The 27,945-nt window shown below is 39.2% G+C and overlaps 2 protein-coding genes across 2 annotated transcripts in view; both read left to right on the top strand.

Annotated features, from left to right (window-relative positions):
- LOC307190442 (NXPE family member 4-like) overlaps nt 1-27,685 on the top strand; it is a gene marked incomplete at its 5' end in the record, with an annotated part of 42,144 nt that extends 14,459 nt beyond the window's left edge. The window contains 7 exon segments of the mRNA XM_079929590.1: nt 20,605-20,958; nt 20,962-21,069; nt 21,073-21,335; nt 21,838-21,899; nt 24,178-24,387; nt 26,803-26,937; nt 26,975-27,685. Coding sequence (XP_079785716.1) covers nt 20,605-20,958; nt 20,962-21,069; nt 21,073-21,335; nt 21,838-21,899; nt 24,178-24,387; nt 26,803-26,937; nt 26,975-27,375 — 1,533 coding nt within the window. The 3' untranslated portion in view covers nt 27,376-27,685.
- On the top strand, nt 23,363-23,728 carry LOC307189758 (large ribosomal subunit protein P1-like; the record flags this gene model as incomplete). The annotated part of the gene is made up of 1 exon (XM_079928180.1): nt 23,363-23,728. The coding sequence occupies exon 1, from the start codon at nt 23,384-23,386 to the stop codon at nt 23,726-23,728; it is 345 nt and encodes a 114-aa protein (XP_079784306.1). The 5' UTR covers nt 23,363-23,383.
- Nucleotides 27,686-27,945: the final 260 nt, after the last annotated feature.

Below are 27,945 nucleotides of genomic sequence, written 5' to 3'. Positions count from 1 at the left end.
AGTATGATGCTTGCTGTGGGTTTGTCATATATGGTCTTTATTATGTTGAGGTAGGTTCCCTCTATGCCCATATTCTGGAAAGTTTTCATCATAAATGGGTGTTGAATTTTGTCAGAATCTTTTTCTGCATCTATTAAATGATCATATGGTTTTTACTCCTTAATTTGTTAACATGGTGTATTACATTGATTGAACTGCGCACATTGAAGAATCCTTGCATTCCTGGGTTAAATCCCACTTGATCATGGTGTATGATCCTTTTAATGTGTTGTTGGATTCTGTTTGCTAGTATTGTATTCAGGATTTTTTCATCTATGTTCATCAGTGATATTGGTCTGTAATTTTCTTTTTTGTGGGATATCTTTGTCTGGTTTTGGTGTCAGGGTGATGGTGGTTTCATAGAACAAATTTGGGAGTGTTCCTCCCTCTGCAGTTTTTTGGAAGAGTTTGAGAAGGATGGGTGTTAGCTCTTCTCTAAATGTTTGATAGAATTCACCTGTGAAGCTATCTGGTGCTGGACTTTCGTTTGTTGGAAGATTTTTAATTACTGTTTCAAATTCATTACTTGTGATAGGTCTGTTTATATTTTCTAATTCTTCCTGGTTCAGTCTTGGAAAATTGTACCTTTCCAAGAATTTGTCCATTTCTTCATGGTTGTCCATTTTATTGGCATATAGTTGTTTGCAGTAGTCTCATAATCCTTTGTATTTCTGCAGTGTGAGCTGTGATTTCTCCTTTTTCATTTCTAATTTTATTGATTTGCATCCTCTCCCTTTTTTTCTTGATTAGTCTGGCTAAAGGTTTATCAATTTTGTTTATCTTCTCAAAGAACCAACTTTTTGTTTTATTGATCTTTGCTATTGTTTTCTTTTTTCTATTTCATTTATTTCTACTCTGATCTTTATGATTTCTTTCCTTCTACTGACTTTGGCTTTTCTTTGTTCTTCTTTCTCTAGGTGTTTTAGGTGTACGGTTAGATTGTTTAGTTGAGATTTTTCTTGTGTCTTGAGGTGAGATTGAATTGCTGTAAAATTCCCTCTTAGTGCTGCTTTTGTTGAATCGCATAGGTTTGGGGTCATTGTGTTTTCATTTTCATTTGTTTCTATTTTTTCATTTGTTTCATTTTCATTTGTTTCTATGTATTTTTTTATTTCTTCTTTGATTTCTTCAGTGATCTCTTGGTTATTTAGTAGCACACTGTTTAGTCTCCTTGTATTTGTGTTTTATACAGTTTTTTTCCTGTAATTGACTTCCAGTCTCATAGTGTTGTGGTCAGAAAAGATGCTTGATACGATTTCAATTTTCTTACATTTTCTGAGGCTTGATTTTTGACCCAAGATGTGATCTATCCTGGAGAATGTTCCATGTGCACTTGAGAAGAAAGTGTAATCTGCTGGTTTTGGATAGAATGTCCTATAAATATCAATTAAACCTATCTGGTCTATTGTGTCATCTAAAGCTTGTGTTTCCTCATTAATTTTCTGTCTGAATGATCTGTCCATTGGTGTAAGTGAGGTGTTAAAGTCCCCCACTAATATTGTGTTACACTCAATTTCCTCGTTTATGGCTGTTAGCATTCGCTTTATGTATTAAGGTACTACTATGTTGAGTGGATATATATTTATAATTGTTATATCTTCTTCTTGGATTGATCCCTTGATCATTATGTAGTGTCCTTCCTTGTCTTTTGTACATTCTTTATTTTAAAGTCTATTTTATCTGATACGAGTATTGCTACTCCAATTTTCTTTTTTTTTTTTTTTTTTTTTTTTGCGGTACACGGGCCTCTCACTGTTGTGGCCCCTCCCGCTGAGGAGCACAGGCTCCGGACGCGCAGGCTCAGCGGCCATGGCTCACGGGCCTAGCCGCTCCGCGGCATGAGGGATCCTCCTGGACTGGGGCACGAACCCATGTCCCCTGCATCGGCAGGTGGACTCTCAACCACTGAGCCACCAGGGAAGCCCTCCAGCTTTCTTTTGATTTCCATTTGCATGGAATATCTTTTTCCATCCCCTCACTTTCAGTCTGTATGTGTCCCTAGGTCTGAAGTGGGTCTCTTGTAGACTTCATATATATGGGTCTTGTTTTTGTATCCATTCAGCTAGCCTGTGTCTTTTGTTTGGAGCATTTAATCCATTTACATTTAAGGTAATTATCGATATGTATGTTCCTATTAACATTTTCTTCATTGTTTTGGGTTTGTTATTGTAGGTCTTTTCCTTCTTTTGTGTTTCCTGCCTAGAGAAGTTCCTTTAGCATTTGTTGTAAAGCTGGTTTGGTGGTGCTGAATTCTCTTAGCTTTTGCTCTCTGTAAAGGTTTAAATTTCTCTCCATCAAATCTGAATGAGATCCTTGCTGGGTAGAGTAATTTTGGTTGTAGGTTTTTCTCTTTCATCACTTTAAGTATATCCTGCCACTCCTTTCTGGCTTGCAGAGTTTCTGCTGAAAAATCAGCTGATAACCTTATGGAGATTCCTTTGTATGTTATTTTTTGCTTTTCCCTTGCTGCTTTTTATATTTTTTCTTTGAATTTAATTTTTGTTAGTTTGATTAATATGTGTCTTGGTGTGTTTCTCCTAGGGTTTATCCTGTATGGGACTCTGTGAGCTTCCTGGACTTGGTTGACTATTTCCTTTCCCATGTTAAGGAAGTTTTCCACCATAATCTCTTCAAATATTTTCTCAGACCCTTTCTTTTTCTCTTCTTCTTCTGGGACCCCTATAATTCAAATGTTGGCACATTTAATATTGTCCCAGAAGTCTCTGAGATTGTCTTCAATTCTTTTCATTCTTTTTTCTTTATTCTGCTCCTCAGCAGTTATTTCCACCACGCTGTCTTCCAGCTCACTTATTCATTCTTCTGCCTCAGTTATTCTGTTATTGATTCCTTCTAGTGTATTTTTCATTTCAGTTATTGTGTTGTTCATCTGTTTGTTTGTTCTTAAATTCTTCTAGATCTTTGTTAAGTATTTCTTGTATTTTCTCAATCCATACCTCCATTCTATTTCCGATATTCTCAATCATCTTTACTATCATTACTCTGAATTCTTTTTCAGATTGGTTGCCTACTTCCTCTTCATTTATTTGGTCTTGTAGGTTTTTACCTTGCTCCTTCATCTGTGACATATTTTTTGTCATCTCATTTTTTTTGATGAGTGGGATTGTGTTCTTGTCTTACTGGTTGTTTGGCCTGAGGCTTCCAGAACTGGAGTTTGTAGGTTATTGGGTAGAGCTCGGTTTTGGTGCCAAGATGTGGACCTCTGGGAAACCTCACTCCATGGAATATTCCCTGGGGTCAGGTTCTCTGTTAGTCCAGTGGTTCAGACTCTGAGCTCCCACTGCAGGAGCTCTGGCCTGACCCCCAGCCCGTGAACCAAGATCCCACAAGCCTCACAGTGCAGGAAAAAAAAAGAAAACAAAGAAAGGAGTAGAACAATAACAAAGAGTAAAAAATAAAATAAGGTTAGAAAACTAACAGATATGTTAGAAAGCATTAAAAAATTAAAATATAGATGAAACAACAACCAGAAGGTAAAACAGAACCACAATAGTAAGAAAGAGGAGAAAAAAAAAAAGCTGGAAAAGGCCTTGGCTCTGGGGGGTGTGGCTTAGGCAGGGGTGGGGTTTAGGGGGTTGGTGGGGCCTATGCTTAGGACCCACTGGGCAGAAGAGGCCCTGGGGGAGGGCGGGTGCTTTGGCTTAATGCAGCAGGAGGGGCCCAGGAGTGTCTCTGGACTTAGAGGTCAGAGGACCAGGTCCAGGACCCCATCAGGCTCACTGGGCCTGAGTGGGTGGGGGAAATGCTAAGTGCATTCCGCCCAGTTGCTCCAATCCTGGAGGGCCTCTCCCCATTGGCCTCTCTTCTACTTCCCCCCTCCCTCCCTCCTATGCCTCTAGGAGCCATGTGGCCAGAGGTGGCCCCAGAAGGCAGGGGACCAGACCCAGAAGCCCAACAGGCTTCCCTAGGAGGAGTGAGTGGAGGAAACACCCTCTGCATCTCCCCTGATCTTCCAATCCCGGAGGGCCCCTCCCTGTCTGCCTCTACTCCTCTTCCCCCCTCCCCCCTTCCCTCCCTCCCTCCTATGCCCCTAGGACCCCCAGAGCTGGAGGGGGCCTCAGAGAACACAGAACCAGGCTCAGGAGCCCAGCAGGCTTCCCAGGGCCCGAGTGGGTGGGGGAAATGCCCACTGCACCTTCCCTGATCTTCTGGCCCTGGAGGGTCACCCCCCACCATCTGCCTCTCTTCCTCTTCCCCCCTCCTCCCTCCCTCCCATGCCCCTAAGACCCACAAGGCCAGAGGGGGCCCTGGAGAATGAAGTACGAGGCCAGGTCCCAGCAGGTCCCCAGGCCAAGTGGGCAGGGGAAACACCTGCCACACCTCCCCTGATCCTCTGATCCTGGAGGGACCCTCCTGGTCCACCTCTCCTCTTCTCCCCCCACCTTCCTCCTACACCCCTAGGACCAACATGGCCCAGAGGGGGCCATGGAGGACAGGGGATCTGGCCCGGGAGCCCAACACGTTTCCTGGGGCTGAGTGAGTGGGAGAAACACCTGCCTTGCCTCCCCTGATCCTCTGAGCCCCTAAGGGTCCCTCCAGGCATGGGAACCATTCCCCCCTCCCAGCCACCCCTCAGGGGCACCAGTCCTGTCCGGCTTCCACTTCTCCTCCACGCTCACCCACCCCCCGCATCCTACCCAGTTGCTCACGGGTTCCTCCCATCTCCTTGGGCATCAAGGTCCCCTACCAGTGTCCAGCAGGCACCCTAGTTGTAGGTAGACTCAAACTCCGTGTCTTCCCACACTGCCATCTTGACTCCAACCCCCAATACCAGACTATCTTAATTGCAATTGCTTTTTAATAAAATGTTATCTGGTAGGATAGGCTGTTCATTTTAAGCTTCTTCTACAGGTTTGGTTTCCTACTTTTGGCTTGTTGCTCTTCCATATAATAATTAGTCATCATATAGAGGTCTGATAGAATTGGGGGAGAATTGCAATCCACATGATATTAAACTTTCTTATTCATAAACATGACATACCATTTCATTTATTCAGGTCTTCTTTTATGTCCTTCAGTGTTTCACAATGTTGCCCATAAAAATGTTTTATATCCTGTTTTAATTTTAGATGTTACTGCAAATAGAAGGTTTTACTATTATATTTTTAATTGGTCATTATTACTGCTTAGAATACAATTGATTTTATATGTTGATTAGTTTCCTAGGGCTGCCATAACAAAGTACGATAAACTGTGTGGCTGAAACCACATAAATTTATTCTCTCACAGTTTGGGAGGCTAGAATCTGAAATCAAGGTGTCAGTAAGATGACACTCCCTCTGAAGGCTCTAGGGAAGAATCCTTGCTCACCTGCCTCAGCTTCTAGTGGCCCCAGGCATTTCTTGGCTTCCAGCAACAGACTCCAATCTCTGCCTCCATCTCCATATGGCCTCTTTCGCTCTGTGTCCTCTTTTCTTTTTACAAGGACACCAGTCATTGAACTTCAGGCCTAACCTAAATTGAGAATGATTCCATCTTGAGATCCTTAACTAATTACATCTGCAAAGACCCTATTTCTAAATAAGGTCACAATCTGAGATTCCAGGTGGACATGAATTTGGGGTGGACACTATTCAACTCACTTACAATCTTATATCAAACAACTTGACCAAATTTTCTTATTATTTCTAATAGTTTGTGGATTATCATATCTTTTATGTCATCTTCAAACAGACAATTTTCTCATTTTCTGTCTCTTCTGTCATTCCTTTTTTGTTCCCCCTTAGGTCTTCTTACTTTTGCTACAACTCCATGAAAATATTGAACAAAAGTTGTAATGACAAGCAACTTTAATTTGTTACTAACTTGAGTATGAATTCTTCTAAAATTTCACAGGTAAGTGTAATGTAATATTTGATATAGGGCTTTAATAAACATCCTGTATTATACTAATCCAGTTTCCTTCAATTCCTAGTTTGCTAAGAGGTTGTTTTTACATTGTTGTGTTTTCAAATTATGAATGAGTGTTGCATTTTATTGTCTTATTTTTCAGCGTCAGTTGAAATGATCACATTTCTTTTATCTAACTGTTAATGTAGTTGTCAGGGAGGAAAAATTGTTCCTCTATCCTCCTACGTTCAGCAGCTGGAGTCCGATATATATTGTCTTTTTCTCTTGATCAGATTTACTAGAAAGTTGCTCATTTTTAGTTTTGTTCTAAGAATTGGCTTTTTATTCTGTTAATCATTTCTATTGTTCCTCTGTTTTATCTCTTATTAGTATCTGCTCCTACATTTGTGAATTCCTTACTTCTACTTTCTTTGGGTTTACTATGCTGTTCTTTTTCTATTCTTGACTTGGACATCTAGCTCATTTAGTGTTAATTCTTATTGCTATTTAATAGCTGCATTTACAGTTATATATTTCCCCCTCAGTACGACTTGGTTGATTTCCACAACATTTGACATAAAGTACTTTCATTGCTATTCACTGTCAAATATTTTATGATTTCATTGTGCTTTACATATAAATGATGAGTTTAAAAGTTGTTGAGCATTCCCTTGTGACTCAGTATTTTTGATTTTCACACGTACTTGAAAATAATGTAGTGTCTCTGTTTGTTTCCTTGGTTTTTACCCTACCTTTCTGGGATTCTTATTAAATATGGATATTGACATTTTTATTTCTTTGCTCCATATCTTTTAACTTGTCTTTCACATTCTTTCAACTTCTTCTTGATGATTTCTGGAGAGTTCTTCAACCTGATCTTCCAGGTTACTAATTTTATTTTTGTATACATTTTACTCTTGCACTCTATTATTTATTTTGGTTATTACATATTGTAGACCGAGACTCTTCCACTAGTTCTTCTTTATGACTGCTCATTTGTGCTTTACAGTCAAGCAATTGGTATCTCTTCTCTCTCTCAAATGATATTTATTATGTTTAATTCTAATTCTCGGTCTATGTGGCCCATTACTTTTCTCCTTTTTTATATAGTGATTGTGCTCTTCGGATGTCTCATTATTTTTTCCTGTGAGGTCACATTTCCCTGAAATTATTGGCTATCAATGGTAATGCCTTCCTAGGAGAACAGGCCAAATTCCAAGCCTTAGCTTGTGCCATTGGTAGTGAATTTGCAGGGGTTCTTAAAAGGATTCTTTAGTACTAAGAGCCTGTTTTGATCTGTCCTCAACAATTTTCCATTCTGTTACTCACACAGCCAACCCTAAGTGACTTTTCTGTACCTCGACCCAAGTACAGTTTTCCCAAGAGTTGTCATCCTCTTATGATCTAGTCATCTAAACCAGAGGTTCTCAACCAAAGGAGGTATTTGGAAATGTGTGAGGGAAATTTGGAGGTTGCTCTATTGACATTGGGTTACTACAGGCATTTAGGACAAGGGGCTGGGGTACTAAGCATGCCTTTTTATAACGCATAGAAAAATCCCACACAATGAAGTACTGTCCCAAACAGAATGACAGTAGTGCCCCCAGTAGTGATGGGGCAGAAGTTAAAGTTTAGGACTAGCTCATTCATTTGCACAAGTAGGTTTCTCCTCTGTACTCTCAGGGTCCCCTAGTGGTGCCTGATGCTGCTACACTGCCCCCAATCAGGTGCTCAGAGAGATGCTATTTCTCTGCCCTACGGTAGCAAGGTGGCAATCATTGTTCTAACCAGGGTATTATAAGGAGATTAAAAGGACTCAGAATGCTCGCCTCAATCTTTATCCTGCCCATGGCTTCCAGCTGTTTCCTTCCCTGGGTTCGCTTCCTCTCCCCAAACCCTCACCTCCATCAGGCACAACAGAACCCAGTTATCTTGGACTTCCTAGGAATATCTCACAGTTTTTATTAATGTCTCAAATACATCACCTCCTCTCACTTCTGTGGCATCTCCAGGGCTGGATCATGTGAGGGAATCAGCACCCTCTATTAGTATCCCATCCTGCTACCTCACAGGAACACTGATTATTAACAATATATGGGAAAAAAAGTACATGGAAAACTAATTTTGAAAAACGAGAGCAACAAAAGGAGATTCACCCCAGAAGATAATAAGATATTGTATCTTTATATTTGTATAAAGCCATGTTTTAAAAGAAAGCAAAATGAAACCCAAAAGAATAACATTTACAGAAAAATAGACCAAACAGGATTATAAAGCCCAGAAATACAGCAGGTATAGATGGCAACATGAAATGATAGAAGTGGCAGCACCAATCTGTGTGAACATGATAGTCTATTTGGTAAGTTATTTAGTAGATGATTTGGGGGGAAATGAACCATTTCATGGAGAAATATTTTCTCCACTTGAGAAAGCTTTTAAACTCTTTCTCTTGAAATAATTTTATAATTACAGAAAAGTTTCAAAACTAGTACAGAGAGCTCTCATATACCCTTCAGCCAGCTTCTCTTAATGATAACATCTTGTGTAACCATTGTGCAACGTTCAAAATCAAGAAATTAACATTGGTAGATTAGTAGCTAAACTACAGACTTTGTATGAATTTCACCAGTGTTTCCACGAATGCTCTTTCTCTGTTCCAGAACCCAATCTAAGGAAGCCACATTGCATTCAGTCATCGTGTCTCCTTAGTGTCTTCCTATCTCTGAAAGCTGCTTAATTTGGCATTATTTTTCATGATCACTACACTTTTGAATAGTATTGTCAGTTTGTCAAATGTCCCTCAATTTTTGTCCTATCTAATATTTTCTCATAATTAGATTGGGGTCATGCATTTTTCTCAAGAATACCACAGAAGTGGTGTGCCCTTCTCGGTACAACATCATGAAAGGAGATACATCTTATTACTACTGATATTAACCTTGACCACTTGTGTAAGCCGGTGTCCGCTGATTTTCTCCCTAAAGTTACTATTTTTCACTTTGAAATTAATAAATGTATTGGTGGAAAGATATTCTTGTTTCTCCTCAAACTTTCACCCAGTGGTTTTAGGATTCATCAGCAGATCTTGACTATTCCAACTATTCCTGCAGTGTTCTAATGCAGAGAAATGATGTACCTTGACAATGGATCTGTTTATATTAGCAAATGGAATACTTTTCATTCTGAAATGTCTGTATTTAACTTGCTCCACTTCATTCATGTTTTTCATAATAAAAAAGGGGCATACACTTGCTTTACAATCATATAACTAAAAGCGTCTTGAGTAGTATAAGCGTTCCAGTCAAACCTGAAGGCCAAGACTTCTTGCAGAATTTTAAAATAAGTTCCTCTTCATTCTACCTTGGAGGTAAAGTCCCAGCCGTGCAAACCTGTTACTCAATGTTTGGTCAAAAACTGACTAGGTGGTCAGATGTCCGTATTCTCTTGTTCAAGCTGTGCAAATCCATCCGAGTTGTTCAGGAAACCAGACACATCACTGTCTGAACAAGCACATTCATTTACTTATCCACAAAAATCCCTGGACACGTGCTGCTAGGATAACTAAAATATCAAAGTCAAGGGCATTTGAAAAAGATGCTCACAGTTTTCTTGTGTCTCACTTTTTCAACTTCCTGGAAAATATATTGCTTCCTGCTGCCAGTGAATAAAAATCTAATAACTTGTTTTTGCAATATGTGTACTAGCTGGTTTCATGTAATTTGGCCAGTGTCTCACATTTTAGAATTGAATCCTGTCTGAGAATTTGGAGGGTGAGATAAAAGTCTTCCTCCCGGCCCCCCAACATGCTCCAGTGCCTCACAGAGATGGAAAGCACTGCTGAGGACCTAACTGAGAGAGACTTTAGGACATGATGCAGCCCTGGTAGTGAGCTGGAAACAACCCCAGCAGCTGGCACAGGTTTTCGTTGTGCTCCACCAGGCAGTGCCTTTCTGCCTCTGCTTCTCCTACTTCTGCTGTGAACATCTAACTAATTTCTACTCTCTGTGTTCTCTGCTTTGTGGATTCTGCTGCCTTGTGTCTTCTGCTATCTCATGCCTGCTGGCAGTACCTTGGAGTGGATAAAAATGCAACTCTGGAGATCTGGCTTCATAGCCTGCCTCTTCCAGGTACTGATTCTGTGAACTTAGTTAATGTTTAAACATCCTGTGCCTCACTGTCCTCATCTGAAAATGGTGATGACCTCACAGTGTAGTTCTGAGGGTTAAGTGGGTTAGTGCATGAAAAGCACTAGAACAGTGCCTGGTAAGTCCTCGAATAAATGTTAGCTGTTGTTATTTGATCCGTGAGTCTCTTCCATCTACACCCACCAAGCTCTTCCATCTCCACATGTATGTGTCTCTTTCACATTCCAGCAAATAGGAGATCTGAATGTAGGCAGTCACCATTGAAAGGGAGCATCCATATTTGGCAGGCATCTCATGCCAAGTTTGAAACAGGTGCTCATCTCTGTTATAGGTGGCCAGGTAACAATGACTTAGGCATAATGAAGCAGACTTAAAACTCTGTTTCACCACCTTTTTCAAAGAGAGCTCTGGGCATGGCAGTCCCTCTGAACTTCGTACACTTTCGCACAATACCTGAAAATGGCACAGAGGCCATGGTGATCTGTTATTAGTAAATCTGGGGCCATGGTGAGTTATCTAATCACGTGTCTGCCTCAGCATTGACCTGTCCCCTCACCACCAACATGGCTGAGCTGCTCAGCCTGTGCCCTTCTTCATTACATTAGTGACATAGAGTCCTATGCCAAGTTCTCACTGCTGGAACCTTGAGACTTCTTGCTATTGCATCTTCTTTCATCCTTCCTCTCCTTGTACTCAGATCCCATGGACACAAGACTTCCCACCATTCAGTGCAGCCTCCTTGGCAATGGGGTGCATCTTGTTTGATTCCTGAGGCCACGGCAGCCACTGCCCTAACTTGTGGCTGAGTCCCCACTGCGTGTTTCCTGGACATCTACTCTTTGCTTTGCCCGTTTTGCTTGGGCTCCTTTAGACCCCTGCCAAGGTAAGACTACTCTTACCCTATTCACACCCCCAAAGAATTGATGCTCTCCTGGGTTATATTTTATTGTGTGAACTCATGGCTCTATGTTCCTACTTCTGACTGAGCTCTCATGTTCAGACTACTCATTTAGACCCATAAATGTAAGGGAAAGGAAACTGCTCAAAGATGATGAGGAAAACATACTAACTGCAAAGAGCACATATATCGTGCTCACACCAGGCTTTTGAGCAAACTGAAAGAAAACATGGTTTAAAAAAAAAAAAGAGCCTTTTCTTTTAAATATATTGAACAATAAATATATGAACCACAGGATCTACCTGAACTTGCTTCTACCATACGTATTGGAGTCACGCTGAGTAGTGAAAAGGGCTCTGAATCAGAGGTCAAAGTGGCAGGAATCCTGGTCTCAGCTCTATTTCAAAGCTCACTGGATGCTCTGTGCTTTGTGACCACCTGGAGGCGTGGGGTAGGGAGGGTGGGAGGGAGGGAGACGCAAGAGGGAAGAGATATGGGAACATATGTATATGTATAGCTGATTCACTTTGTTATAAAGCAGAAACTAACACCCCACTGTGAAGCAGTTATACTCCAATAAAGATGTAAAAAAAAAGCTCACTGGATGACCTGGACAAATCATTTAAACTCTCCTCTGTGCTCTCAGTTCCTCAAGTCAAGCATTTCTATTAAACTAACCCCAGGTTAACATTAAATATCAAGATTGATATGACTAAAGCAAAATTAAAATCCACATGGATTTTAATGTGTCTCAGAGTAGGCTGTGAACTTGTGTCTCAGAGTAGGCTGTGAACTTGGGTGGTTGCTGGCACCGGTCTCCTACGGAGCCGCCAAACCAGACCTACTGCAAATATTTATCTATTATTAGAGACTCCCTAGGGAAGAAGTGAGCAACTTCGACCAGTTGTATAAGGTTAAACAGCTTTTCCAACAGTCATTATGTAAAGACATAAGAAAGTATTGTTAAGGCCAGTTCCATGGAGCATGATGAAGGATGTTGGGAGCATTATCAAAATCCTAAAGATCCTTGTGAAATAGGTCTTGATTTCTTGCTTATACATATGACTGAAAGGATTGGTGTAGATGTTTAAAGATGTTTAACTTCCTGTGTGGGGCAGCACTAATGAAACTGTGGAAGGATCCACAGTGTAATCAGCTACTGCGTCCTATGAGCGCTGGTGCATTTGTCCTGGGCACATGCTTTTTCTGGCATCATTTCTATCGGTTCAAGAATACAAATCCCAGATGGATTCAAACCCATGACTGTAAGCGGTCACTCTCTTGGTCTCAGAGTGAATCAATATCATTGTCTTGCCTACATTGTATTTGAGGTTCTTTCTTAATTCAGCAAATTTTACCGGGTACCTACTCTGTACTAGATAATACGCACCAGAATCTGGCAACTGGGTCTTGATGACAAGGCTCAGGTGGAGATTAAGTGGTTCAGCTTTTCACAGATGACAATTCATTCAAACTTCCAGATTCATTCACACATTTTCTTGTCAGGTATTTATTGTACACTTACTAAAATTAATAAAGTCTAAGAACATTAAAATTATCTAATTTAACCATACTGAGAATTTCATTTCTCCTCCCCACCTCTGCATGAACTGAGAACTGCAGCTGTGATCCAGGAACCTCCTTAAGGTGGGGCTGGCAAGCCTGATACTCACCTTACCTGAAACAAGCAGAGTATTCTGGATCTAAGCTCAAAGTATGCAGACTGCAATTTACACCTGTGATATGTCTTGGCACAGAGGAGAGGTATACCCGTAATACACCGGTGGCTTCAGAACAAAGCCTCACCACCCAGCTCACCATAGTTCCTGTGTATGGAATTAAGCAAAGTCTTTAAACTAAAGGTATGAAAATATTTGCAAAGTTGGGGAGGTCGGGGAAAGGAGTAATGTTTATTCTTGGGTGCAGAAACTTCTAATGTCTATGTATAAACTGGGGATCTAGGGTAGGAGGTGCTTCTAGGGGAGAGAAAATTTTGAGAGATGAGAAAATTTTAGAAGGGCAGTGTTTAAGCCATCTGATTTTAAAAGACAACTTGAAATTCCAGGGCAAAGACAGAAATGAAGATGTAACCATAGAAAACGTTGATAAAGCCTAAAACATTTTTTAAAGAAAGAGAGAAATCTGAATTTTAAAACAAATCTTTTCAAGCTTGAGGGGTGCTAGAAAGGCTGGTAAGACAAGAAAGGGGAAACTATTAACAGATTAGTAAAAAGGAAGCTGGAAAAATCAAGTTACATTAAAAGGGCCCCAGAAGAATGTGATTATCAGAGTCAGTATTTATTGGGATGTTTTGTGTCTGCTCTTCCTGTTTAAGGGAAGAGAATAGGAAACCTGTTAGATGACACATAGCCTGGAAACTTCCTCTAAGCATGAGCAACCCTGCATCCATCAGGCCCTTAGTTGCTCAATTTCTTACAGTCCATGGTGGGCTCCATTCTCAGAAGATGACGAGGAAAACATACTAACTGCAAAGAGCACATATATCGTTTTGTGTACTCTCCTGAGGTACAAGCTAATAAAGGCAGCTGGGAGACAGCAAGAGCAGCAGGAGGACCAAGTTTCAATTCTGGGAGTAACTCATACGAGGACAAAAAGAATCAGGAGGCATAAACTTTTCAAGTATTTCTGCATTTCTTTCCTGGTTTTGTGCCCGTTTTTGTATTGTCTCTTTTAGGATCCCAATCATGACAATAAGAATAACAAATCATAAGTCACTGTTGGTGTTGTTGTTTATATTAGCCTCCTGGATCACTTTTACAGTTTTCCAAAACTCCACAAAGGTAGGAACTGCTTTCTTTATGTGTTTTACAAAAGTACATTTTTACTCGACACTTCATCTGTTCTAGAAAAGTCCAAACAAACACACCTGTAGATTGTAGTAGGGGAGTTTCAACAGCTTACACACCTTTAAGAGCCAAGGTACTTGAAAATAATCATGCAATATGAGAGAGGATAATATTGCGTGTGTGTGTGTGTGTGTGTATATACACACATTCTTCTTTTGTCACTTATATTTGCATTGCAACAGTCTTCTCCCACTGCTTAGCTTGTCTTTACACCTTCTCCAAGGAACCTCTGAACAACAGAATATTTTCATGTTTATGTAGTAAAATTTATGTTAATACTGTTACTGTTAATACTGTTAATACTTTTTACTGTTAATACTTTTTACTGTTAATACTTCTTGAGTACTAATAAACCCTTCCCTATGCCGACATCAAATTATTTATCTAAATATTCTACTTAAAGTTTTAAAGGTTGCTTTAGACATTTAGCCCTGTAATGTACTTGGATTTTTTTTTTTTTGCTGATTTTTCTTTTATTTCCATATGGATAACCACTTTTTCAGCTCTTTTTATTTTGTAATCCTTCCTTTCCAAGCTGATTTATCATGTCATTTTTGTTGTATATCAAAATCTCTAATAAATACAGGTCCCTCTGTGGGCTCTTCGTTCTATTCCATTGAACAATTTGTCTTCCCTGTATCAATACCACATGGCTATAGTTAACAGAGCTTCATAATTAGTTTTGAAAACTTCTTTAGTTTTCGGCCAGTCTTGGCTCTTCACTCTCTCTTATATATTTTAGAATCAGACTGTCAAATTTAGTGAAAAATTCTACTTAAATTATAAGTCCATGACATTAGCCATATAGATCAAATTGAGAAAACTGATATGTTTATAATATTATTTTGCTGTTTATCAACATGTAATCTCTCTCCATCTATACAGGTCTTCTTCAAGATCTTTCACTAAATTTTATAACTTTTGCATTCAGGTCTTATACATCTTTTGTTAGAGTGATACCACGGTACTTCATAATTTTTCTGTTGCTGTTGTCAATAGTGTCCTTTTAAATACATTCTCTAATTGCTTACTGCTGGTGTAAAGGAATCCAACTGACTTTTGCATAAGGAACATTAGGATTTTACTTTCCAAGATCTTGAAAGACTCACTAGTTCACAGATCCAATATTGTCTAGATCTCTCTGAGTACAGAATGTATACTTGTTCTAAAATTTTGATTTTTCTATTAATTCTGTTCCCTTGGATGTCTCCTCTTTGTTGAACCTGATACCTCTCTCTCATGAGTTACTTTTTTTTTTTTTTGGCCACGCCACGTGGCTTGCAGGATCTTAGTTCCCCAACCAGGGATCCAACCCGTGCCCCCTGCAATGGAAGCATGGAGTATTAACCACTGGACCACCAGGGAAGTCCCTCGCATGAGTCACCTTTCATGAAAACTTTTTGCTAATTCTTGGTTGTGTACTTTCTTACACCTGAGATTCTGTGGTGGCCAGTGTGCAGTGCTGTTACCTGTTTGCTCCAGCATGTTTGTGGCAGAGATGCAAAAAGTGCTGCAGGGCAACAAACGCTCCCCACTTTTCTAAAGGGTTGCCAGGCACACTGGGTCCTACCCACCTCTCCAGCTTAAATATCTGTAGCTTTTACTCTCACCAGAGTACAGAAGTCCCTGTTTCTAGCTGTCTGGCCCAGGCACGGGCGGGGAAATAAGGAGGTGTCAACCTGCCTGGTTTGTCCTCCTGTGAGCCTCCCCTTCACCCCTTTTTATTCCAGTTATCACCCTCCTCCATGTTGGTAATGTCCCTGCAGTGACTTCCTTCTTTTGCCAAAGCCTCATCTACATGCGTTGGAGCCATGGTTTCCTTCTTTGATCTAATCTCATCTGCATTTCGTTCTTCAGGAGACTGCTTATAAGTTCTGGTCCATATAAGGTATCTCTTCCTATTTCCCAGAACAATTAGAAAATTTTAAGTTCTTTTCTGCCGTTTATACAATTTTATGGTGGGAAATCGAGGCTATAATATGTGCTTACTCCTCCACCTTGAATCAGAATTTTCCTGTTACTTTTCTACTAAAAAAAAATTGTGCAGAGAATATTATTCTACCATACTGAAAATCACTTATAATTTTCATGTGAAGTTGTAGCAGTTTAAAAACATCTGATAATGTACTGTATGGTTAAAAGATGTTACTAAGATAATGTTCAGATCCTCTAGGTACTTATTCTTTTATTTAAAACATCTTTATTGGAGTATAATTGCGTTATGATGTTGTGTTAGTTTCTGCTGTATAACAAAGTGAATCAGCTATATGTATACATATATCCCCATATCCCCTCCTTCTTTCGCCTCCCTCCCACCCTCCCTATCTCACCCCGCTGATCTCCCTGTGCTATGCAGGTGCTTCCCACTAGTTATTTTACATTTGGTACTTACTCATTTTTTAATTTAGTTCCTGCAGCAACTACTGAGAGATTTTTTCATTTCTGATCCTGATTGTGGATTTTTCTACTTCTCCCTTTAGTTCTGTCCATTTTTGTTTCACATATAAATACATGGATACGTAGGCACATACACATTTAAGGTTGCTATGTTTTCAGACCAATTGATGCTGTTATCACTAAGAAATGTCCATCTTTATGTCTGGTGATACTCTTTGTCTTGAAATCTACTTTTTTTTTTTTTAACATCTTTATTGGGGTATAATTGCTTTACAATGGTGTGTTAGTTTCTGCTTTACAACAAAGTGAATCAGTTATACATATACATATGTTCCCATATGTCTTCCCTCTTGCGTCTCCCTCCCTCCCACCCTCCCTATCCCACCCCTCCAGGCTGTCACAAAGCACCGAGCCAATATCCCTGTGCCATGCGGCTGCTTCCCACTATCTACCTTACTACGTTTGTTAGTGTGTATATGTCCATGACTCTCTCTCGCCCTGTCACAGCTCATCCTTCCCCCTACCCATAACCTCAAGTCCGTTCTCCAGTAGGTCTGTGTCTTTATTCCTGTCTTACCCCTAGGTTCTTCATGACATTTTTTTTTCTTAAATTCCATATATATGTGTTAGCATACGGTATTTGTCTTTTTCTTTCTGACTTACTTCACTCTGTATGACAGACTCTAGGTCTATCCACCTCATTACAAATAGCTCAATTTCGTTTCCTTTTATGGCTGAGTAATATTCCATTGTATATATGTGCCACATCTTCTTTATCCATTCATCCAATGATGGGCACTTAGGTTCTTTCCATCTCCAGGCTATTGTAAATAGAGCTGCAATGAACATTTTGGTACATGACTCTTTTTGAATTTTGGATTTTTCAGGGTATATGCCCAGTAGTGGGATTGCTGGGTCATATGGTAGTTCTATTTGTAGTTTTTTAAGGAACCTCCATACTGTTCTCAACAGTGGCTGAACCAATTCACATTCCCACCAGCAGTGCAAGAGGGTTCCCTTTTCTCCACACCCTCTCCAGCATTTATTGTTTCTAGATTTTTTGATGATGGCCATTCTGACTGGTGTGAGATGATATCTCATTGTAGTTTTGATTTGCATTTCTCTAATGATTAATGATGTTGAGCATTCTTTCATGTGTTTGTTGGCAGTCTGTATATCTTCTTTGGAGAAATGTCTATTTAGGTCTTCTGCCCATTTTTGGGTTGGGTGGTTTGTTTTTTTGTTATTGAGCTGCATGAGCAGCTTGTAAATTTTGGAGATTAATCCTTTGTCAGTTGCTTCATTTGCAAATATTTTCTCCCATTCTGAGGGTTCTCTTTTGGTCTTGTTTATTGTTTCCTTTGCTGTGCAAAAGCTTTGAAGTTTCATTAGGTCCCATTTGTTTATTTTTGTTTTTATTTCCATTACTCTAGGAGGTGGGTCAGAAAGGATCTTGCTGTGATTAATGTCAGAGTGTTCTGTCTATATTTTCCTCTAAGAGTTTGATAGTTTCTGGCCTTACGTTTAGGTCTTTAATCCATTTGAAATCTACTTTAACATTAATGTTAGCTTTTTTATGCTTACATGGTATATTGTTTTCCATCCATTCACTTTCAACCTATAGGTATCTTTATACTTAAACTACATTCCTTGTAGATAGCAAATAGTTGGGTCTTGCTGTTTTATCTCTGCCTTTAAAAAAATTTAACACTTCATTTATTAATATCATTCTAGTAAAACTTTCTTTCTAGAATGTATTACTAATCACATAGGTGAAAATATAACAGCTTCACCTTTTTATAAATGAATTATCTCAAATATTGAAACATTGATCACAAATTCATTTAATAAAAATTCTTGAAAAATTTGATAAAACCATAAATTTTAATGCCAAACTATAACTTTTAATATCAAAATATTTTAAATATTTCAAAATATTAAAATATACATAAATGAATGCGTTGACTACAGAACATTATTTTATTTATACATACTGTCTTTTAAAAATCTTCACACTCTAGCTATTCCAAAACAGTATTATTTTTCTTTTGAGTTTGATTACACTACTTTAATCCCAGGAAGAGTATTATCTCTGACTTTTAATGAAGTGTTTAGTCTACTTACTTTTAATGGAATTATTAATATGGGTGGACTTAGGTCCATCATTTTGCTATTTGTTTTCTGCCCAGCCATTCTGGTTTTTATTCCTCTGTTCCCCATTTCCTGCCTTATTTTGGGTTGTTATTTTTGTTGGATTTTTTTAGTATTTCCTTTCAGTTTCTCTATTATTTTTACAGCTCTAAGTTGTCTTTCTAAAGTGGTTTCTCTAGAGATTACAATACACATTCTTAACTTTTAGAGTTAATATTGTGCTACTTCATGTAATCTGTAATAACCTTTCAACCATTTATTTCCATTTATTCCCCCCATTCTTTATGCTATAGTTGTCATATTATTACAAAATTGTAGTTCTTAAATAATTGTACGCACTTTAAAGAAACTAGGAGATAAACACACAGTATTTTATATTAATACATATATTTATCATTTCTGGTGCTTTTCATTCCTTCCTGAAGATCTATGTGTCTTTTTGGTGTAATTTCACTTCAGCTTGAAGAACTTTAGTTAGCAGTTGTCTCTTTTTATCTTTTTGATCCCGCCGCTGGCATGTGGGATCTTAGTTCTCCTACCAGAGATCGAACCTGTGCCCCCTGCAGTGGAAGTGTGGAGTCTTAACCACTAGACCGCTGGGGAAGCCCCAGCACTTTTTAAAATGCAAGTCCAGTGTTGTCCCTTCTGTAGAGCTAATCACTGTTCTCTACAGGAGAATTAGTCCAATACAAGCTACTCTGCCTTTATTGGAAATTTGGAGATATTACTATGACTCACTGAGTTCTCAGAAATAGAGTTATTGATAAATGCAGTGAACATTGTTAAAGGTCTTGTACATATGCTATAGAACTGTTTTCCAGAAATGTGGTGCCATTCACACCTAAACCAACAGTGAAAGAGAATTTTAGTCTTACTGCATGTTTGCCACACTGGGTAGCTCATTTTTAGAGATACTTGCCTGGGATTAAAACCTGACTCTGTTGCTGACTAGCTATACAAGCTTGGCTAAGTCCCTTAACTTCGCTGTGAACCAGTTTCATCATCTGAAAATTGGGTCATAAAAATAAATACCCCATATATTATTGTGAGGATTAATTGGCTAACATATGAAAAACATTTGGCATTGTACCTGGCACATAATAAATGTTTGCTATTACTGTCTCTTATTTGATAAATTAAAATGTTTTTATTTTTTAAAATCTTCACGTGTCAAATAATAAAACAGTAACAATGTTAATCATAGTTAGTCCAGTACAAGCTATTCTGCCTTTATTGGAAATTTGGAGATATTACTATGAAAGATTTATACCAAAAAGTGTTCTTTACAGAATCGTAAGTAATAGAGGAAAGCTGAATGCAATAAATATCTAAAAAGACAGGAATAAGTGAAATATTCCATAGGCTGGAATATTATGTGGTCCTTTGACATAAGGTGGAAAGTTTTTAATTACACTTTTTTTTAAATCAAAATTCATTGGTAAATATTCAGTTTATTCACAATCATGTGAAATTGTTATATAGAGGATGAGATAAAATCACCCAAACGGCAAGAGTAGTTATCAATGGTTGGTGTGACTGACTTTTATTTCCTATAGAATTGTGCCATTCCCTCATTTTTAATAATAAATCAGTGTTATTTTATGATTAGAAAATAAATATTTTATAAGCCTATGCTTCTTATGTGCTGTTAGCTAAAGCAATCTGAAAATTACTAATAAATATCACAATTTAATCAAAGTGTAACAAGTGAAATAGAAAAAAATAGATAATTGTATATTACATAAAATTTCCATGCTTCTTAAACATTTTCTTAAGGATTTATTTAAATGACTGAATTCTAGTTTTAAGATAAAAAATAATTGAACAATAAACATTTGTTCTCTGCTATGCAGTTAAAAAGCATTTTCTCATTTGGTCTCCATGACTGCCCAGTGAAAGTATATTTTATGATCACCACTTTAAGGAAAAAGATCCCAGGGCTCTTTAGGGTGGAGTGGCTCATTCAAAATAGATTAGCCACTGATGAGAGTTCCCTGGCAATCCAATGCTTAGGACTCTGCACTTTCACTCCCAAGGACCTTGGAGTTCAATCCCTGGTCAGGGAACTAAAATCCTGCAAGTCATGCAGTGCAGCCACTAAAAAAAAAAAAAAAAAAAACAGAAATAGTGAAATCTCAATATATTTTTAATTTTTGTACCTCCCATCATTTTATAAAAGAGAAGTTGGCTAACCTACCAAAATTATTACATTAAATAAGCACATTTTCTTTGTTCTTTATTGTATTCCTTGTCATTTCAGTTATGGACTGTACTCAAGTTGCCCATCTCCCTCCATCACAGGAATTTCATCATGAAATCATGTCCTGCAGCACCACTGGATCCAGCAGTTTCACCAACAGAGACTGAGCTGAGAATAAAGGGGATCAAGGAGAAACTAGACCAGCTGATCCCACCCAGACCCTTCTCCCACGTGAGCTCCACCACCAGCGCCACACACAGCAAAGCCACCCTCCTCAGCCCTCGAGACACATACTGCAGGGGGGATCAGCTAGACGTCCTGCTGGAGGTGAGGGACCACTTGGGACGCAGGAAGGAATATGGCGGGGATTTCCTGAGGGCCAGGATGTCCTCCCCAGCCCTGAAGGCAGGCGCTTAGGGAAAGGTGACAGACTTCAACAATGGCACCTACCTTGTCAGCTTCACCCTGTTCTGGGAGGGCCGGGTGTCTCTGTCTGTCCTGCTCATCCTCCCCAGTGAAGGGGTGTAGGCTCTCTGGAGGGCAAGGAACCAAGGCTATGACAGGGTGATCTTCACAGGCCAGTTTGCCAATGGCACCTCCCATGTCAATACTGATTGCGCCCTGGTTTTAAATTCAAGTGCTGAACTGTGTGAGTACCTGGATAGTCGAGACCAAGAAGCCTTCTACTGCGTGAAGCCTCCACATATACCCTGTGCTGCACTCACCCACATGCATTCCAAAAACAAGGCCGTGTCTTATCTTAGCAAACAAGAAAGAAGCCTCTTTGAAAGGTAAATAATTATTTCTGGAGACTACCCGGGCAAATATAGTAATGATTTGGCCTATCTGTTGATCTAAAGGAAACTACTATGAGTATATCAACTTAGGGACTCTGTGAAGAGCCATTTTAGAAAAGGTCTGTGAATTCATTTGGGGACAGTGCCCACTCTCCAGTAGTCCCTAAAGGTTTGGGATATTTAACACTTATCATTGAAACAAAAAATATAAATAAAATAAAAATTAAAAGAGGAGGAGAAATAGACATGTGTGAATATGCATGGGATCTAATATATTTTTTCTGCTTCTCAAAAACTTACCTTGTACACTTTCTGGGGATCTGTACTCCCTGGACTAATAGGCCAAGAAATGTAAATTTAATAAATGGTTTGGAACCGTGGGCAAAGTAGTCAGTTATTATCACAAGAAATAACTGAAGCAATGGGTAATGTGGCTTCTTGTGTTTCCTGATCTTGGGGCCACCTGCAGATTAATTTCTATATTTGTCTCGTTAAGGTCAAATGTGGGTATAGAGATGATGAAAAAGTTTGGCGCCATTACTGTCTCCAAATGCAACAGTAAGTTCTCCCTGTGTTTGACGGGTGGTACTTAGTACTAGTCCCATTTAAAGCATTTCTTCTTTTTGTGGACTTATTCACTATTACCTGTCCTATTGTTACTCTGCTTATCAGGCTGGTCTATGGTAGGTCAAGATGCCAGTTACCTAAGTGAATAAATGAATAGAATCATAAACCTGTTTTATAACTCTCATCATGAGGGCTTCCCTGGTGGTGCAGTGGTTAAGAATCCGCCTGCCAATGCAGGGGACATGGGTTTGAGCCCTGGTCCAGGAAGATCCCACATGTCACGGAGCCCTGGTCCAGGAAGATCCCACATATCACGGAGCAACTAAGATCCCACATGTCACGTGAGCCACAACTACTGAGCCTGTGCTCTAGAGCCCACGAGACACAACTACTGAGCCCACGTGCCACAACTACTGAAGCCCGTGTGCCTAGAGCCCATGCTCCACAGCAAGAGAAGCCACCGCAATGAGAAGCCCGTGCACCACAAGGAAGAGTAGCCCCCGCTCGCCACAACTAGAGAAAGCCCGCGTGCAGTAACGAAGACCTAACACAGCCAAAAATAATATAAATAAATAAATAAATATAACTCTCATCATCAATCTTATCATTATCTATCAGGCAACAGATAACCTGCCCATCAGACACATCAACCTTCAAATGTCTCCTAATTTGCACCTAGGTCTTATTCCCAAACCACCACCATCAGCACTTCCCACATTGCTACAAGCACAAGAATCACCATCTAGAGGTTTCTAACCTGCCCTCTATAAGTCAATTCATTACAATTTCCCCCTCTTTGTCTTTGCCGCCTTTCAAACATTTTAACATATAAAATAGCAATTCCACACTTATATTTATTAATTGCTCTTCAATTTCTTTGGCTCAAAACATCCTAGGAAATCATTATCTAAAATGATTTAAGGCAAGAACTTTTGTGTCCCTTTAAATTCGACATTAACAACTTGCTAATTGCTACTGAACTTATTTACACTGAAGTGTATATACGACCTACAGGTAGAAATGGCATTTTTCACCCAGGATACACAAGGATACTCATACCGGTTATTAAAATATTAAACCACTTCCTTTGGTTGGTGGATAATCACTGCCCCAAGACCACCAAGGCTAGATACGTCAGTCCATCAGATTCCCAGACTCTTCACAAACCAGTGACTAACGGGTTAATACCTGGCCTGTTCTGGACCTCCAGGACTCTGCTCCAGCCTACAGCCATATCCATGTGGACTGTCCAGGTCCCAAACCAAATTAGTTGTTAATTTTTTTTATATTTCCATGCACTTAACTCAAAGGATTTACAGTTTGATTGTGGCATTTAAGACACTATGACAGTCCTCAGCTGCCGCTAAGGTGCTCCATCCTTCCGAGGAAGCTAAAGCCGCGTTGGGGAGAGGCCCTCACTTCATCTGGCGACAAGCACCACACCCAGCAGCCCCCATTTAGCACTCGCCCCCACCATGGCCTCTGTCTCGGAGGTCACCTGCATCTACTTGGCCCTCATCCTGCACGACGCTGAGGTGACGGTCATGGAGGATAAGATCAATGCCCTCATTAAAGCAGCTGGTGTAAATGTTGAACCTTTCTGGCCAGGCTTGTTTGCAAAGGCTTTGGCGAATGTCAACATCGGGAGCCTCATCTGCAACGTGGGGACTGGTGGACCTACCCCAGCAGCTGGTGCTGCCCCAGCAGCAGGTCCCGCCCGCCCCACCACTGCTGCCCCAGCTGAAAAGAAGAAAGTGGAAGCAAAGAAAGAAGAATCTGAAGAGTCTGATGATGACATGGGCTTTGGTCTTTTTGACTAAACCTCTTTAGTAACACGTTCAATAAAAATCTGAGCTCTTTGAAAGAAAGAAAAACAGAAACAAAAAACACACTAGGACAGTGTGTGATAAACTTGGGGGTAAAGTGGGATAAAATGACAAGATAATTGAGTTTTCATTACTAAGCAAGAATTGATGTCTTTCCTTTCATAAGAAGGCAAACAAATACTTAAATTTTACCTAGAAGGCCTTTTTCCTGGGAGAAATCTTGTTCTCTGTAATGAACATTAATGGGTATCATTTAGAAAATTCTTATCAGAGAAAATTTTTTCTGAAAAATAAGTATTCCATTAAGATAATGATGCTTCAATAAGGCTTTTCCTCCATCCTCACACCCTATTAAAAGGATACTTAGAAAAGACAGTTGGTTCTTAATAAATACTGATGGGTAAAGTGATATTTTAGAAGATCCTATCTTGTTGATTCTTTAGCAGAAAAGACAGCTCCAATGAAAAAGAAATGCAAGTTTGGAATGGCATCCACAATCCCCAGTGGACATGTCTGGAAAGACACATGGAATCCTGTCTCCTGTAGTTTGGCTCCAATCGAAATGAAAGAATGCCTGAGAGGAAAATTCATACATCTAATGGGAGATTCCATGATCCGCCAGTGGATTGAATACTTCAAAAGCAGTATCAAGAGTATGCCTGTCTAAGCTATTACTCATATCCTTTTCAGAAACATCTTTTTCATTTCAAGGGGAGAAATGAATATGGGAAATGCCTCTTCTTTTTCATATTTGTTAATCACAGCACACCAACACTTTTCACAAGACATCATTGTCTTTTCTTTAAAAGAATACATTTATTGACTAGAAGGGAGCCAGTTTAGAAAAAGGTTTACTCCATGCCTATCCCTGCAAAATTCACACTTCAGTATTTATCCAGCATGCTCAGAAAATCATGGACAGAGCAGACAATAATAAGATATTATACTGTCCACCTTCTACAGATGGCATGATGATTAAGGGTGTGGATTCTAAATCCAGATGTCTTGGGATCAAAATATGGCCTCTACATGTCCTAGCTGGATGGGCTTGGGCAAGTTACATAACTACATAGTGATTTTGTCCTTAGTTCCCTCATCTGTAAAATGGAGATGAAAATAGTACCCACCTGGTAAAACGAGGTAATATACACAATGCATTTAGAATACCGTTTGCTACATACTAAGTTCCCTTTGGTGTAAGCTGTCATCACTATTATTATATCATGGAAGCACAGATGCTAGGAGTAAGATAATGGCTTCACATCAGGTAGGCACAGTGGTTAAAAGTAGGGGCTTTGGAGCCTAACAGACCTAGATTGTGCCACTTAGAAGCCATGACCTTGGGCATAGTACTTATTTTCCTCATCAATGAACTAAAAATAACAACAGCATCTGGCGGTGGTTATAAAGAGTAAATGAGGTAATGGTTATAAAATATTTAACACATTGCAAGACACATGAGCACTCAGAAAGTGCCCAGTAAACAACAGCTATTGCAATGATTATCATTAGTTCACATCAGAGTTGGGGCTAGAATCCATTTGCTAGAATCCTAGTCCAGTTGCTCCTTTTACTAAACCAAGAATGCATCAATACTAATTCAGAATCCACTAGTAGATCTTAGCACTCTTACCTGGAAAACTGTCACTGCCTGTCCTGGACCCTGGCTTTTACCACTGGGGACAGTGCAGCTGGTGTGGCTCCCTGCTGGCCTTCCTGACAGGATGCCACTCTTGTGATCTCCAACTTAGGGTGTAAGCTGATTCTCCCAGTAAAAAGGGAAAATCAGTAGGGCCTTGGATCCCCTCCAACAGAAGGGGAGAGTTTTAAATTGTGACCTCTGGTAAATGACTAAACTCCACCAGACCTCAGTTTCCTCATCTATAAAATTAAGGGTCTGGGGATAACCTCTAGCATCACATCCTATAACTGTGGGTCTCTTAGTTTATAGAAAGTACTAAATTATTGAGTTACCTACCCTCTTGGCTGACCTTTCAAGTTGTGGTAGCAAAACATCTGTTGCACATATTGTTAAAAGTTAAATTGTATGGCTACAGTGTGCTTTGGAAAAGGAAACTGAAATATGTTAGAAGCAGAATGAAGAAAAAATTCTGCCCTTTTCCTCCACCCAACCCTCCAGCATCACTATTTTCAAACCACACTGGTTAAGATTTTAAGTGCAGCCCTTTACTTCTAAGATGATACATGTTACAAAGCATTAATAATCCTTTACTACACATTTTCCTCAGAAGTTCTAGCTACAAAGCAGCTGGCCTTGATAGTTTGACAAGGGTCTAATTAATACGATGAAAAATGAAGGGACTTCATTTTCTTCTATCCATATTATACTTTTCAAAAGTTTTAAGATTGGGTAGACTACTTTCACAAGAATTGTGAGAAACTTCAAGTTTAGGTACAGATTCTGTCACTTACTAGTTGTGTAATCTTGAACAGGTCATTTCATCTCTTGGTTTTCTTTTCTACAATATGGCAATTAAATATATATATGCATATATATTGAGCTTTGAAGTAAATGAATAGATCAGTCCTAATAAATGCTTTGTAAACTGTAAAGTCCTTCACAAATGAGTAGTAATATTATTATTATAGATGATGTATTCAGTGCCATTTCATGCATATGTAAAAGAAACACAGAAGTATAAAATATAATTCCAGTCTTAAGGGAACTTACAGAGGACTTGGGGAAATAGGGTTACTTGTTTTTTGAAATATAAAGACATCAATTGGTATCTTTCTCTATCTTCAAATGAACTTAGTCTATAGTTAGCAAAACGTACAAAACTAATACCCACAAAAGTGACTCCATCATCCTCCAGTGAAGTGATCTCAGTGCTCACCATCGCCAGTCAATTTGGTTCTACATGGTTCTACAGAGGGGCAGATATAATTTCTTATTTGTATAACACTTTTGGTTGCTCAATAATTTTCAAACTATTCTCTCATTTAAACCTATAATAAATTAGTCAGGATTAACTTATTTAATCATAAACACCAAATATTTTCTTCTATTTTTATTACCTTTGTAACTTTTTTTCCTTTGTCATCAGCCCTGAAGTCAGTGGATCTGCATGAATCTGGAAAATTTCAAAAACAATTTGCTGTGGACTTGGACAAGAATATCAAAATCCAGTGGCAAAAGCATAGTTACCCCTTGGTTGGATCACTGACCTATTCAGTCAAAGATTGAGTACATCGCTTGATGTACATCGCTTGATTGAGCGATTGAGTACATCGCTCGGGTTATTGACAGAACTGGAGGAGGAAAAAGTACTATCATTGTTATCTCTCTGGGCCAGCACTTCAGACCCTTTCCCATTAATGTTTTTCTCCGAAGGGCCCTCAGTATCCATGATGCAGTTCAGCGCCTTCTTCTGAGAAGCCCAGACACTGTGGTTATCATCAAGGCAGAAAACATCAGGGAGATGCACACTGATGTGGAGAGATTTAGTGACTTTCATGGTTACATCCAATATCTTGCCATAAAGGACATTTTTCAGGATCTCAATGTGAGCATTATTGATGCCTGGGATATAACAATTGCATATGGCACAAATAATGTCCACCCGCCCCAATCTGTAGTCAGAAATCAGATTAATATATTGTTAAACTTTATTTGCTAGATAAAACATATCGCTTTAATGTATTCACTTAATTAAAGACATCTATTAAGTGTTTGCTATCATGCCAGATGCTGTTGGCTCTGAACTCTCAATTAACAAGAGAAAATCTGCACTATGGCTGATTTATTAACCAGCAACTCAACCAAATCAGTTATTTCTAATTTGGGCTTCCACTTACAAATAAACACAAAAATACTTATGAAAAGGAGCTACACTTCTTGATCAGAGTCATGCCACTTTTCACAAGCAGGAAGTCAAGACACCTAATGGTTAAAAGTTCTCTGTGATGCATGGAAATTCAGAGCAATAAAGTCATTATAAAGTAAATATTTGGAGAAAGTAGTCCCATTTCCTTATTTACGAGACAAGTTCAAGATGATTTCCAAGTGGGAAGAGAAGTCTTTTGAGGCAATGCTCCCTGTACATGGTCCTGAAGGAGCAGCAGAATTTGAAGCAAGACCCTCTGGATACTGAAAGCCTCTGATATTTCTCTCCCTAGAGGGACTCCCACTGCTAGGAGCTAATCTATTCTATAGAATTTATCCTTCAGGAATACCAGATAAAACAGTT

Source organism: Stenella coeruleoalba (assembly GCF_951394435.1).
Source record: "Stenella coeruleoalba genome assembly, chromosome: 8".
Taxonomy (NCBI): Eukaryota; Metazoa; Chordata; class Mammalia; order Artiodactyla; family Delphinidae; genus Stenella; species Stenella coeruleoalba.
The sequence above is the reverse complement of the archived record's forward strand: the minus strand, read 5'-3'. Positions and strand labels throughout refer to the sequence as shown.